The 15,387-nt window shown below is 45.3% G+C and overlaps 1 protein-coding gene across 1 annotated transcript in view; it reads right to left on the minus strand.

Moving 5' to 3' along the window:
- Positions 1–15,387, minus strand: part of SGK1 (serum/glucocorticoid regulated kinase 1) — a 72,564-nt gene that overhangs the window by 26,304 nt on the left and 30,873 nt on the right. Inside the window, exon 2 of the mRNA XM_083498188.1 lies at positions 14,723–14,938. Within this exon, the coding sequence (XP_083354314.1) occupies positions 14,723–14,938 (216 nt within the window). The remainder of the gene's footprint in view (positions 1–14,722; positions 14,939–15,387) is intronic.

A 15,387-nucleotide genomic window follows, 5' to 3' on the forward strand; every position in this document is an offset into this window, starting at 1 on the left:
GCTTTCAAGACATGAAACCAAACACTCTCAGCATCACCACTCTTTCTGTGGACAGTACATGAATTTCATAAATAGTGAGGAAATATTTTGTCCAGTGGTCTACTTATGACTAGGTTGAAAAAAGGCATTGATTCACGAATGCTAACTCTTCCCCCACCACATTCTGCCCCCAAACAAGAAAATGACCAGGGAATGCTTTTCTTCCATCCCAATAACTGAAGACCATATGAACTGGCTGGAAGTTTTGTCCTCTTGAACTTGCCCATTAGTTGCATTTATTGCTCTTTCGATTTTTGTTCCTTGAAAAGTTTTGCTCCAGAAAACATGAGCTTTCTGCATGCCTTCTTCGTGCACTCAAATGGCATTTCCCAATGTACCTGCTTAGATTTCTCTTGATATTGCTTAGACTAAGTCAATTTGGACAATCAGACAAATTGCTTAATAGGAATGGCTGGGTCTTTTCGTCTCTTTGATTGTTTGGCACACTTAAGCGTTCGCAGATAACTACTGAAAGTAGTCAAATATTTTAAAACACCAGTTAAGACAATGGGCGATCAGGAGACAAAAGCCCTGTGCAGTCTATCGTATCATTACACACTGAACTCGGAGTCTCCAGTTTCCCAGGTATGTTGCACTTTGACCCACAAAAATAGAACACAGGAGCTTAAGCATTCATTTGATCGGCCTTAATGATTCTTACCTAAGGAATAAGAAATGTTTGGCAGAATACAGTGACTCATGGAAAATTCTTACCAGTTCCATACCAGTACTTATATTTTATATTGGATTTAAAATTATAGGGCATTTTGCTGCCAGAAGCTTCCCCAAAGAAGCTTACAACCAGTGTCTTTGAGACAGGAGTGTGACTCTGTCCTGCCATGTGATGCCCTAAACCTTTCTGACACAGGGCATGTGGAAGGCATTGAGGCATTGCTCCTGGTGGTTGTAAGTTGCCCACATCACGCTACCATAAAGCAGCATGCTCAACACACCAGCCTGGTAGACCTTCATCTTGGTCATTAGCATCACATTCTCCCATAGCCTTTCAGAGAGGTGAGTCATTGCCATAGCTGCCTTGCCAATACTATTGTACAACTCAAAATCAATGGAGAGGTTATGAGTTATGGTGGAGCTCAGGGAGACAAAATCATGTACATCTCAAGCATGTCGTCATAATCAGTGCAGATGTGTGGGGTGCTGGCAGTGTCGTGACCCAGGATGTTGGGCTTTGTCAGGCTGACTTTAAGAACAGAAGGAAAATGTGCTCTGGCCCAATCCATCAACTGGAAGCAGGACTGGCCCTACCTTTAGACAGTGTGAACAGGGCACCTTGGGCAACAGATGCTGAGGGATAGGGAGCAGTTGTGAGGTGTTGGAGGACAGAGCTGCTCTGTGGCATCAAAGTTAGCCTGCTGCCTTCAGATGTCCCATCCTTAGGGCCAGATTGAACTAGCTGGTCCTGCTCAAATAAGGACTTCCACTAGTGCAATGGGCTCCTCCCTTTCCCCCACCCCATGCTCCCCTAATTGGCTTATGAACCCCTCAGAAGAGCATGTGGGGGAAATAGTTCTGCAATATTTGCTCTGATAGAACATTTGTAACAGCACACCATTGAATTCTAACCCCCACTGAAACTGAAGTAAGATTCAGTTGCCAGTTTGGTTGGTTTCTGTATGTAGAATGGTGAGTACTGTCCTGTCATTTGCCTCAGGTAAAAAAAAAGGTGGGGGGAATTGGGTAATCCCAGACTGGAAGACCAAGGGCTGCTGAGTTTTCGTGTCTCTGTGCATATATTTTTTCTGGGTTTGGGGATAATGGTACTATTATCTGTTGCTTGTAAATCACCTTGATAATAATTTGAAAGGCAGAACATAAATCTTCTAAATAAACAAACAAATGAATACCACAGCTGGTGACATAATAATAAATCTTTGATAGATAATGAAAAGCCAGTAGAAAACCTTAACATCTTCAGCCTCTTTCAGACAGCTGCAGCTGAGAGCGGCTTCATGGATGATGTTGCTGCAGAGATAACAGGAAGTGCAGCTGTCTCACACTTCCTGTTTCTCCTATCTCACACAAGTTTCCACATCTCCTGGGTAGAAAAGCAGAGGCATTCTCAGTTCTCTGGGCCTCAAAGAACCACTCTTTGAAGAAGACTTGGAAATTATGCACCATCACTTCCGATCTCATGCTTCAACCCACATACTTAACCAGGAGGGCCAGTGCCAACCATGTAATGGCTGAACACTGACCAAGGGAGTGAGGGACATGGGTATGTGAGAGTGTGTGCCACAACACCACCCAATGTCTGAAATCTTTTCCACAGCATGTCTACCAAAACCTGATTTTACTCTACCTGCATTGTGTGTGACCGTAGTGGTACTTTCTCAGGGGAAGAAACCCCCACCCTGATATTATTAGAAGCCAGCACCACATTTCTACATGGCTGCAGCCTATTCAGGGATGCCAACATGTTTAGCCATCAGCATCAGATGCTGCCAGGAACATTTTCAGCCCTGCTTCCAAATATGCATCCTTAATAGATGGAAGAGGTTGTTGTTGTTGCTGTTGTGAAATGGGGATCCTGTGGCTCTTTGGAAGTTGTTGGGTTCCAGCTCCCATGCTGGCTGGGACTGATGGAAATTGGGAGTCTAGCAACAACGGGAAGGCCACAGGTTCCCCACCCCTACACTACAGACTGAGGAATAGACATCTGAAGGACAATTTTTGGTCAACCATGTAGATACAAGCCCTGGGCCCTGACTGGAGGGGGAAATGTTTTTGTAGGGATTTCTGCTTGGTTAAGTAGCATGCTTCTGAATGTCAGTCGCTGGGAATCATAGGTGGGGAAAATGCTATTGTATTCAGATCCTGCCTGCAGCCTTCCCATAGGCTAGAATCATAGAATTGTAGAGTTGGATTGGACCCTGAGGATTTGGAAAGCTCTGATCTAATTCAACCCCTTGCAGTGCAGGAATATGCAGCTGTCCCATATGGGGCTCAAACCTGCAAAACTTAGCGTTATCAGCACCAAGCTGTAACCAACTGAGCTACATCTGGTTGACTACTGTCAGCACAGGATGCTGGTCTAGATGGGTGTTTGGCCTGGTCCAGCAGGGCTCTCTTGATGTTCTTAGTGACCAAGTAATACTGGTTACGGAGTCTCTGAATGAGTTGAAATGACCTATCATATTGAGTCAGCGCTAGTTCTTGTATAGACAAGTCTTTAATCACTCCCTGAGTACTATCATAAAACTGACTGTTCAGATTGTTTGTACATAATGTTTGCATTAAGGTAATCCGATGAGCCATTCTCTGAGTTCCGTCTGTAGAAAATATGTTTTATGGATTCACTGAGGGCATTTGCAGTGATTGTTGCCCAGTTTTGGAATGGCCTCCCAAAGGTAAAAGACTGGTGCTGACACGGGACTCTTTTTGGCAACACGTTAAGATGTTTTTATTTGCCCAGGCATTTCATTTTGAGTACAGTGGGGCAATCACTGATGGGTAAACTATGTTATCTTTTCAAAAATCCTGGCAAAGATGAGACTATTGCAAAGTGGGAGTCTCCTTAGCGAGTTCACATGCACTGGGATTTTCCACTGAGATAACTTCCTTGAGTTAAATGACTTCCATTTGAAAAGGACAATGTCCATGCAGGTGTATAGGCAGCAGGCCCCAGGCAGGTGTACAGATAAAACAGCACAGGAGCTTTTGCACAGCTGTTGCATGTGCTAATCAAACCTGTGGAAAAGTTTCTAAAAGTTACTTGCTAGGGCTGAAAAAGTTAAGGTCACATTCAAAGGTCATTCTGAGCTGCAGGTCTCGCTAAGCCCAATTAAGCCCATGTAGATGAAGCTGTGTGCTGACTGCACCACGCCAGGGCTGGCATAATTTAGGAACTACTTTGGACAGGAGTCAAGGAAATAAGGGGACTTTGGATCCTGCAAAGCCTTGGCTGCCCCAACGTACCCCATTTTGGAACCCCACCAGAGAGCATTCTGCTGCAGAGCGTTCTGCGGGTGTACAGGGGGTGGGGTCCAGCAATGAAAGTGCTGCTCTGCTGGTAGACCTCCCTCTCTGCCAGTTGAGTAGCACACACCTTGTTTCCTGCAGGCTCTCTGATGGCCTTGGGCTAGCTTTAGCATCGCTCCACAATTTGCATAGTGATTGACGAATGACAGAAGTACTTAATGATCGGAGGCATGATATCACTCAGTTTTCCACCATATTACATAGAAGTACTCCATTGTCAGTTGCTTTCCCAAAACATAACACTTTAGTCTTCGAAAAATCCAGGAGTGTGAAAAAGTTGGAATGGAGTTAAGAGAATCTACATCTCATGAGTCAGAAGAACAATGTGGAGCCTTATTCTAGCCATATATTTGCAGAGTGGCATTGTTCAACATTTCTCTGGCTAATGAGATGTAAGCATGCAGTGGCCAGGAAAAGCTTTTGAACAATCTTTCTGTTAGGCTTAGGATATTTGGCTTCTGTAAATGATGCTCTGTATTGTTGCAGGCCACCCCAATATCTGTGAAGTGGTAGCAAGATTCCAGGGGGTTCCAGGTGCTCACCCAGGGTTGTGTTTCTGCTGGGAAAATCGAGGCACAGTGGAAAGTAGTGTCTTTAAGAAATATGGTTTACTTTACACATATCTACACCTAAAACCTTCAGTGGAGGGGGTGAAGAACATTACACCCCAAGAGTATCCCTCATTATTCCTTTCATAGCTTCAGCAAGCTTGGGTCCAAAGAAACAGCCAGTCTTGGTCCCTGCTCTCTCTTTGCATTTGATGGCTATCAACACCTTTGTCATGCTTAATGACAACCCAGGCTATACCCTGAAAAACAAGCTTAGCCTGCATTTTTACACTGCTAAGCTGTCTCTCCCCCCCCCCCCCCCCGGGAAGACCCCAAGCATTTAGTAATTTGTAGCATTCAGTAATTTCTAACATTCACAAACTTTTAAGAATTATGGGCGCTTTTGTACCCCCAAACCCTAGTATCCCAAATCTGTAATAGTACTAGTATGGGTATAACGCCTTACAGCCTCCAGAATTTCACAGATGAATGCAGGGACACTTCTAGGATGCTTATTCTTACACCAAGGTCCAAGGATCATTGCCTGAGGGCCCTGGCACTTTGTTACACACTACCGAAAGTTCTTGTCTGCATTCTGTATTTATTTACTCTGCAATGACTGGTCCTATAATATGCTGATCAGCTCAAATTGATCCTCAACAGCAGTAGCATGTGAAATGTCATGGAGTGGAATCCAGTGTTGCACCCTTCCAGTCCTTGCACAACTTAACTAGAATGCCATACCAGTGACTCTTCATTTCTTAAAACCTCTCAACAGAAAACAGATCACAATCTCATGTAACTTTGGCATGTTGACATTTTGACATTAAATGTCAAAAAGAATTGCCTTGTGCAACTCAGAAACACATTTCTGATCCAATAAGAGGCACACGAAAAGCACTCCCTCCTTCAAACTAATGCTTCCTAACATGTTTCTTTTGTTCATGCTTAATAATTAAATTATTAAGAACCTGGCCAAGGGCACAATTTTGTGAACAGAGAATGGTCATTTAAATTGCTGTGTGTTGAGCATAACATAGACCTCTTTTCAAATCATGAATGTGTCACTAGTGGCAGGGGATATGCCTGCTCTGCCCAGGGCGGGCACGCTCCCGAGGGGGGTGTAGCACAGAGGGTGCCCTGCCAGGCATGGGATAGCCGCTCAGGTGCCCGGAGCAGCATGCAGGCCCTGCAGCTGGGGGCAGAGCGAGCCACCCATGACGGACATTTGGTGCGCCGCCCACCCGCGACTCCCAAGCCTCCCCCAAGAGGGAAGGGGGGAATGCTGATGGCAAAGCGGCGCAGCTCCTCCCTTACCCCGACGGCTTGGGAGTCACGCTGAATGTTACCCCCCCCCCCTCAGTGAGATCACCCGGGGCGGGTCTGCCCCTACCGCCCCCCTTTCCTACTCCCCTGTGTGTCACAAACACTGGGTTTCTTGGATAGATCTGTTTCTGCTGGAAGAAAAGCAGCAGCTGAAGAATGCCAGCCTCCTTCTCCTGAGACCCTGGTCAGGAATTGTCGTTTGAGTCAAACATAGGCAATAGGAACAATAGTGCTATACTATCTCTTAGTTTCTGTCCTGATGGCCAACAACTTTCATTATAATGTTTAAAAGGTAAAGGTAAAGGGACCCCTGACCATTAGGTCCAGTTGTGACCGACTCTGGGGTTGCGGTGCTCATCTCGCTTTATTGGCCGAAGGAGCCAGCATACAGCTTCCGGGTCATGTGGCCAGCATGACTAAGCCGCTTCTGGCGAACCAGAGCAGTGCACGGAAACGCCGTTTACCCTCCTGCCGGAGCAGTACCTATTTATCTACTTGCACTTTGACGTGCTTTCGAACTGCTAGGTTGGCAGGAGCAGGGACTGAGCTCACCCCGTCACGGGGATTCGAACCGCCAACCTTCTGATTGGCAAGTCCTAGGCTCTGTGGTTTAACCCACAGCGCCACCCGCGTCCCTTATTATAATGTTTAGCTAGATGTAAATCCAAATCAGCAAAGGTCCCTTGTAACTTTAATTAGAAGCTTTCTCCTTCATTAGTTTCAATCTCTCTCTCTCTCTCTCTCTCTGTGTGTGTGTGTGGGTGTGTGGGTGTGGGTGTGTGGGTGTTGGGTGATGCCCAACTACAGTAAGTCTCACACAGAGATGACCCACTGATATTAATGCACTTCTCCAACTCCATTGATTTCAATGGGTTTGCTTTTACTATGACTAACACTGGATACCACCCTGGGATATTAAACAATCACTCATCAAGGGCCCCATACAAATTCAGATTTAGAGTTTAGGAATGGATTTCCCTTAATTCCCACGTGCTTAAATTCACCTTTCCGGATTAGTGCTGCCCTCTTTACTTTCCCACTTGGGAAGAGGCAGCAATCCAACCCATACCAGTGGTATTTGCTTTTGACTATGATGCCTCAGAACCCTTGAACAGATTCAAGTGGGATTTAATAATGCTTGAGTGCAGTCACTGCTGATTTGCATAGCAGGCGCCTGACCTATCATGTCTCAGATCTGAGTCATACTAAAGATTTGCCAGCTTTCCTTGGAATGACATTTGTTCTGTCATCAAGCATTGGGGAAGGGGAGGAGAGGGGGAAAGAGGAGGAGCACCAGCTGCGTGCAGCACAGTTTGATGGTGTTCATTGGAATTACATATAATTTTAGCCTGCCCATTTGCTGGCTCTCCTTCCCCATGCCTCATTTTAAAACTCTTTGTGTTCAGCTCTTCTGACGCATCTAAATAACTTTCGTAATAACCCTATATCAAACCATTACTAAACCATGGAAGCAGATATGGTATTTCAATTTAATAATCAGAACAAACATCCTGCTCTCACAGAAGATCCTCTCTCTAAACTACTCAGATTTTGCAATAAAAACTCCTTATCTTCTTCTTAAGAATGATAAGGCACTAGAATGGCAGAAAGACTGGGCATAGTAATATACCTGCTATCTCTGTACTGTATTTGCTGCTCTGTCCAAGTAGGTACTTAGGTTGGGCAGCCTAATGGATCCACTTTTGGAGAAGCAATGGCCAAAAACTCGTTTTAAAAATCAATTATATCTGATATCTCAGATATGTCACTTTCTGGATAGCTAAGACCTCTTAACAGTTATCTGTGCTTTGTTACACCAAGGACTGACTACTGTCATGCATTCTGCATGGGGCGGCCCTTGAAGATGAATCACATGGTGCAACTAACGCAGGTTGCCACATTAGCAGCCAAGAGCATATTCAGCTGCTCTTGTGCCAGCTGGGCATTGGGCCTCTGGGTTAAATTTAAAATGCTGGTTCTTAGTTTTTCAGAACATTTGTCAGAACATGTGTGTACTCGGAAGTGGGACACATATGTTCAGAGGAAGTGCCTCAATAAAATTTAAAGAGCCTAAGACCTTGCAGACTGCACATGCTCATAAAATGTAGACCAGAGCTTTCCAAGCTGTGTGTTGAGACACGTTAGTGTGTTGGCTGCATGTGTCGTGCGAATGTTCCCTGCACTCCTCCAGGGCTGGAAAGGGGTTAGTTCAATCTCTGGTTTGCTAGGAAAACTTAATTACAGTGGTACCACAGGTTACATACGCTTCAGGTTACAGACTCCACTAACCCAGAAATAGTGCTTCAGGTTAAGAACTTTGCTTCAGGATGAGAACAGAAATCACGTGGTGGTGGCGTGGCGGCAGCAGCTAAAGTGGTACCTCAGGTTAAGAACAGTTTCAGGTTAAGAACGGACCTCCGGAACGAATTAAGTTCTTAACCTGAGGTACCACTGTAATACAATATTTATATTGCCGTCAACCTAGTCATTGAGAAGTGACTGTTTAGGAAATGGGCCAAAGCTATGGCTTCCATTTCAGAATTTTGGCTCAGAATTTGAGGGATGATTTTGGTTTTTGCTAACTCACATAAACCAAACACTTTGCAAACCAGCTACTGTTGGATTTTAAAATGCGGGATGCTGAAATACCCATGCTCTAATTGCTCCCAAATGCAGATTTAGTTATTTTTAAAAACTGATTTTGGGTTTTAAGACTGGATGACATGTGTATAAATAGTCAAAATTTTTATTAGCCTCCATAAGCTCTACCTGGTCACTCATCATGCCAACCGTATGAAGATAAAGTGGACAAAGATCAGACGATGGCTTCAGAAGCTGCTGCTTTCGTGCTTCTGAGCTACATTTGTCCATCCACTGTGAGGTTTCATGTGAATGCTTACATAATGTAGTCCCCCCCCCCATTAACCTTTCTTAGAGCCACTTTGAGAGGGGGCAACCGAGAGCAGGAAAAACTGTGGATGGCCTCACGACTCCTCCCTCGCTTTCAGTGGCCTCTGCCTGAAGCAGCTTTTCAACCTCACAAAAGGGCAATCAGGCCACAGTTAGAAGCATCTGTATGCAGGGCCAGTTCAAGATCTCTTGGTGCCTGAAGCAAAGGGCAAGATGCCATCTCCTCCATTCCTGATACAGAAGCTGATCAGATGGGCACTTGGAGCTGACTTCAAAGCTGGTTGAAGGGCCAGTATCATTCCTGCACAGCAGCAGATACTGGTGTGGGGCACTGCTGCCTGCTCACCTGGCTCACCTGGCCTCTGCTCAGAGGGGGAGAGGTGAGGCTGGCATGCTGCAAATGCACACCAGCAGAGCCAATCCAGTATTGCCTCTGGCCTACCCATGAGGTGGAGTGAGGCAGCCACCTCAGGCACGGGGAAGTATCCCCACAGGTGCCCCACCCGCCCCTACCACTGCTGGAAAAGTGAGGAAAAGTGGCAGCTTCTGGCTAGATCTCTCAGAACTATTATGAGGTCTCACTGGAAGCCTCCACAGCTGCTTGACCCCAGTAAGCAAGGCTTTGGTGGAATAGCAGTAGCGGGGATGGTGCCTCATGTCACCTCAGGCAGCAAAAAGGGATGTGCTGCTCCGGTCTGCCAATGCATTAGCACAGGGGTAGGCAACCTAAGGCCCGTGGGCTGGATGCAGCCCAGTCGCCTTCTCAATCCAACCCAGGAATCAGCATGTTTCTACATGAGTAGAATGTGTGCTTTTAATTAAAATGCATCTCTGGGTTATTTGTGGGACATAGAAATGAGTTCATTCCCTCCCAAAAAATATAGTCCAGCCCCACACATGGTCTGAGGGATGGTGGACCGGCCCATGGCTGAAAAAGGTTGCTGACCACACCACCTGCACCACTGCCTCCCGCCTTCCCCTCTGCCTCTGGGTTGGCAGCAGTGATGCAACCAAATGAAGGCCAGGTGAGAAGTGTCTCCACGCCATGTCATCCATTACTGTTCCCGAGGGCCCCAAGTCTAGCTTAGGAGGTGCAGGGCAGGCTGCATGTCCAGCCCCCAACCCTCAGCACCTGAAATGCTGTTTGTATGTAAGGTCATCAGCTATGTCAATCTCCACTGGACCCACAAGAGGCCCCGTGATATCACAGCAGACCTTTGTTTCTCTTGAAAGTGACTGAGTTGCCCAACAGACAGAGGCTCAACTTTTCGGAAGCCCCAGCCTGAGACACCACAGATAGCTTTGGACCACATAGCTGACAGATCTGGGGCAACAAGGAAGCATTTGGTCCAACATTCATCTATAGGCAACTTTGGGCTAAGTCCAAAAATATGATTGGGTACTTACAAATGCTGCTTTTAAACGACACCTTACCAAACAGTGGCACATGAGTAGAGGGTTGGAGCAGCAGCGATACCCTTTCCAAAGCAGTCATGCTACATTCACTGGTGTGAGGGCATTAACAAGATCACCCAACATGGCATTTTTGGCCTTACCCCCCACATCTCTGCCACTGAGAGGGCACTGCCGCTGCACTGACTCCTCACCTGCTGCTGCTGCTGCTGCTGCTGCTGCTGCACCTTACAGGTGTTAATAAATTGCACCAATTAAAGTTGCAATCCTAATCATCCTTACTAGGGAACAAATGAACATAGTGGGACTTATACTTTCTAGCAAACATGAACAGGGTTGTACTATTAGAGTCTTTTTGACAGACAATAACAGATTTATCTTGTTTATTGGGTAAGAGAAATGTTTGATGTATCAGAAAAATATTTGGAATTCGTTATTTTTGAAGTCTTTAGGTCAAATAATCTAAAAACAGAACTAAAACACAACACACTTGATTTTCTTTTTTCTCCTGCCAACATCATTTAAAACTGCTCTACTTTTACTAATATTTCTGTGGTGGGCGACAAAGCAAATCAATAAATCAATACAGCACAACTATGCCAGAGAAAATCTTATTGAAGGGCTTATGTGTTTTCCATGTTAATCCAAGAGTTGCACAGCCAGTTTTGAGAGAGAGGGGGGGGGCGGGGGGATATTCATCTAAAAGCAAAACTGGTATTCAAACTTGTTGTGCCAGCTCTTTTAAAGCTAGGTTATTTTCAGTTGCCCTTGTTATGTAATGTGTGCTTGGCTTTGTTTTGAAAGTTAAGGTTACAAGCATCGAATGAGGCAGCACATGCTTTAATTGGCAATGTTCACATGGAATAAAACAGAAAAAAATCACAATCCTTTTAACCTAGTCAGAGGTGTGTCTGTTTGAGCACCTCCCACATTCCCAGTTCAGCGCTTGAGGGTTAAAAACTGCACATGAGAGCAAAAGCAAGGATGATGTATCAGAGAAGGCAAAACAATTTTAATTCAGGGAGGTGAATTATCTGTGCCAGAAATGCTGGTCTTGTGACCCTTCCTATCCAACAATGCACTCCAGATGGGCTGGACTTGAAACACAATTGTTCTGTAGCTGATGGCAAGAGATCAGAGTCATTGAAGCTGCAAGTTTGATCCCTGCAATGCTGCCTATTCAAACACAGCTCCAACACTTGCATTTATTTCGAATTTATACTCTGTCTTACAAGTAAGGTTGCCATATTTTGAAAAGCAAAAAAGAGGACGCTATGACAGCCATTCATAGCAAATAAACTCAATTTTTACCCCTGAAAAAGAGGGTGTGTCCTGGAAAAAGAGGACACATGGCAACCCCACTTACAAGACAACCAGGAACCTCAGGACAATTTAACATGCACTTAGTGTACACTTACATGGACACTAATGTATGCCAATATTCAGAGTAAGTGATGAAAACTACAGAAGACCAATCCTACAGGGCCCTGACTGAATGCTCTGTTATGATCTCATTCGGCCATCCTTCATGTCCCCCACTTCTCAAGAATGGATTTGCCAGCACAGCAGATCTCAGGGAGGCCCTCCTCACAAACGCACCCAGAAGTATGGGAGCCACTTTCCCCATGATGCAATCCTACACCACTGGGTAGTGTCTGTGAATTTCCAAACATATGGGCAAGGCTGATTGTTTAACTTTCCCATCCAGTTGTGCCTTTCCCTTGCCCCTTCACACACACTGTGGTTTTGGTGATCAATGCCATCCCTCCCTCCTGCCCTGAAAGGTGCCCATTTGGTGCAGAAGCGCCACAACATTAGTTGCACCAACACGCTTGCTTTTCTTGAGTCTGCACTTGCCGCTTTGGCGCAGGATTGTGCTTCGATGGCAGCAGCTGACATGCCTCTGGATGAGTGTGCAAATCCTTAACGTCGAAATACTAGTCCTTGGATGTCAAAGGCTCCCTGCCTGCTAATCTTTCATGAGCAAATCCTCTGGGTTGTCCTATGTGCATATCGTGCTATGTGCGCATGGTGCGCTTTTAAGTGACCTTTTCAAACTGTGTCAAGATTGTGGAATGGCATCTCCTCTTTGTGCTTTTTTCCTGCTGAGGAAACATCTCTACATCTCTACGCTGCCTTTAGCAAAAGGAAAGAGGGGTGAAGAAAATCTCCATTCAGCTAAATCTTTTCCATATGAATGTGCAAATGTAATGGAAATCAGCTATTGAGGCCTTTTTTGTGCAGCAGGCTCCGACAGGCCTGAGTCTTAGAGCTAGCATAATAATTTACACAAGTGTCTTTTATTTCTTTAATTATTTGGTCCAAACTTCATATTTTAGGGGAAAGTCATCACTGGAACTCAGCTTCTGAAGAATAATTAGATTTTTATTATTATTATTATTATTATGGCCAACATTTTTATTCACCTATTGCTGTTTCTTTTTTAATGTGGAGCTATTACTGTTTTCAAGTACCTTTTAAAAAACTCCTATCATAACAAAACCAGGAGATTTGGAACCCTTCCGTGGCTTGAATGGTCCACAATGTGAATTTTGCTTTCTGAGAAACCTGGATCTGTTTGGCTGCCAAAATCCACAATGCAGAAGGAGATGCAATTTTAATACAATAATCTGGCTAGGTTTGCTATATTGGAATCCTCTTTTTGCTGGGGCTGCTTCTGCTGCAGCATATTGCCTGCTAGCTTCTTATTAAACAGGGATTTGTTAAGGTTATTATACTGAATGCTACATTTCCTTTTTTAAAAAAAACCTCAGAGCCGTTTATGTGGTGCTGTGGTTAGAATGTTGGACTAAGACTGCTGAGAGCCAGGTTCAAATTCCCACTCAGCTATGAAACTGACTGGGCAAAGTTGGGCCAGTCCACTCTCTCTCATCCTAACCTTCCTTCCTTCCTTTCTTCCTGGGTGGTTGTGAGGATAAATGGGGTATGTGTGTCACTATGTGGATTGCCTTTTGCTCCTTGGAGGAAAGGCAATATATAAATATAATAAATAAGCACACGGGAAAGTGGGTCTTCCAATCAAGCACTCCCAGTCAGTTCACCAAGTCAGTGTTAACAATTAATGGTGCTGTGAGGGCTGCCCGCGCCATATGCTTTTTCTGAATATTTAGACCAGTTTTATGATGGAAACCATTTGGCTGGCTCTGCCAAACACAGGGGGCACAACTGTCTATGATGGAGGATTGCCATAAGGCCCCATGACATACTACAAAATTGCCAGGAAAATGTCCCCGTGGAAGCAACAAAATAAGAGTGGGTGATAGGTGTCTTCAGTTCTCTCCATTAGAAACATTGGAAGCTGCCTTAAACCAGGTCCTAGTATTTGTCGATCCAGTCCAGTATTGTCTACTCTGTCTGCAGCAGCTCTCCTGGACCTCAGACACCATTCACATCAGCCAATGACAATGGCACTGCTGTGTCAGAGGAGCCCTGACCTTACCACTGCCCTGCCCAGTCCAGTATGGATGCTGGCTTCAAGAGGGCTCGGCTCCACTGCACTGGCTGCTACTGATGCTAGGGATTGAACACAAGGTCTTCTCTATGACAGATAAGTACTCTACCACTGAAGTATGATCCCTTCCAAACTAATCCAACAAATGGAGAGTGTTCACACTTATTATTTCGATAATGGATGGTGACACAGGGGGCATTGCAAGGAGTTCGGCACCATAGGTTGTATAGCCAATGTTCTTATTAGACAAATCCATGGAAGAGATATGGATATCAGTAGCTACTAGTCATGGTGTTCTCCCTCCACTCTCAAGTCATATGCCTCTGTATACTAGTTGCTGAAAGTCATAAGTGAGGAGAGCTCTGGACCACTCAGGTCCTGCTTGTGGATTTCCAGTTGACCTGACTCAGTAGGGCCCTTAGGTTCTTACATTGTGCAGATGGAAGGCAACTTGCTCAACCAATCTTCCTGTTCCTCATTCTCCTGAAGACTCAAGCCTCCCCCCAGAAACCCTCCCCAGAGGACCAGAGGAAGGGCTCTGTCATATGGGTTTTCAGTGGAAAGAGGGAACTGTCAAACATTGAGCGGAGGGATCTTGCACAAGTGGAGCTGCTACTGGAGCAAGATCCTTTGGCCTGATTCCAAGTGATTTCCTCCTTGTCACTGCAGCTCCACAGGGCACAGCCTCCACTGTTCAGGTGGGCTCCCAACCCCTTTGAATCAAATCAGGGGTGATACAAAGGAGGGAGGAGGGAAGGGCAAGATGGGTTGCACTAGCTGTTTTCCACTCATTGGATACAGCCCCCTGCCTTTGTGCAAAGTCAACACATGCACAAAAGCTAGATGGGGCTTTTAGCTCACATCTCCTCTAGCTTATATCACTTCAGAGGGACCCCCATTTCACCCTTGAATGTATGAATTGCAGCCCTTTCCCCATGGAAAGCTAGGTGTAATATGTTCTTATCACAGCGGAGAACTGCATGTGGCGTGAGAAGCGAGGAAGAATCTTGCTTACTTTGCAGCTTCTGTGGTCTTCCCAGGAACACGACTCTGTGTCCTGTGGGACAATCCCTCTTGGAAAAGCGTGGTCACTGAAGCACATCTGACATAACGGAGCCTCAATGTCAGGCTCCCCTTGAGGTATATGCATCACAGTGGACCCCGGGTATTTGAGGCTGCTGGCCTGATGTTTTTCCATGCTCACCATAGGGCTCTTAATCCATCTTCGTACCTGTAAACATAAAACAAATCCTCCGTTTAACATCTGCCCTGCGGATTTTCTGACACAGGCTGTTTAATGCAAAGCACATGTGGATAATCAGATGGCGATGACTAACATTTGGACTGGGCTCAGAAGAAAATATATATATTAAAAAAACAGTCTGAAAGTCTGTTTGAGGGAGAATGCACAAATCCACCCTACCCAGAACACTACAGAAACCTCATGCATTAAGAATAGACATACTGCAAGTGTTAAACAAGTTCAACACATTTTAGTCTCACTCTGCTCACAGAGTAACAACTTTTATGTTCAACTGCTATCTCATTACTTCCCATTCTGTTGATAGCGCACCCCTGGCAGCAGTGATGGTCAGATTAGGAAGTGCCTGTTCTGCATCCTTGGTCTCCTCTCTGCCTTTTTGCTGTAGCTTTTTGTTCTGAGATCCCACACACAGGGTG

The sequence above is a fragment of the Podarcis liolepis genome (assembly GCF_965112155.1).
Source record: "Podarcis liolepis genome assembly, chromosome: 3".
Lineage (NCBI taxonomy): Eukaryota > Metazoa > Chordata > Lepidosauria > Squamata > Lacertidae > Podarcis > Podarcis liolepis.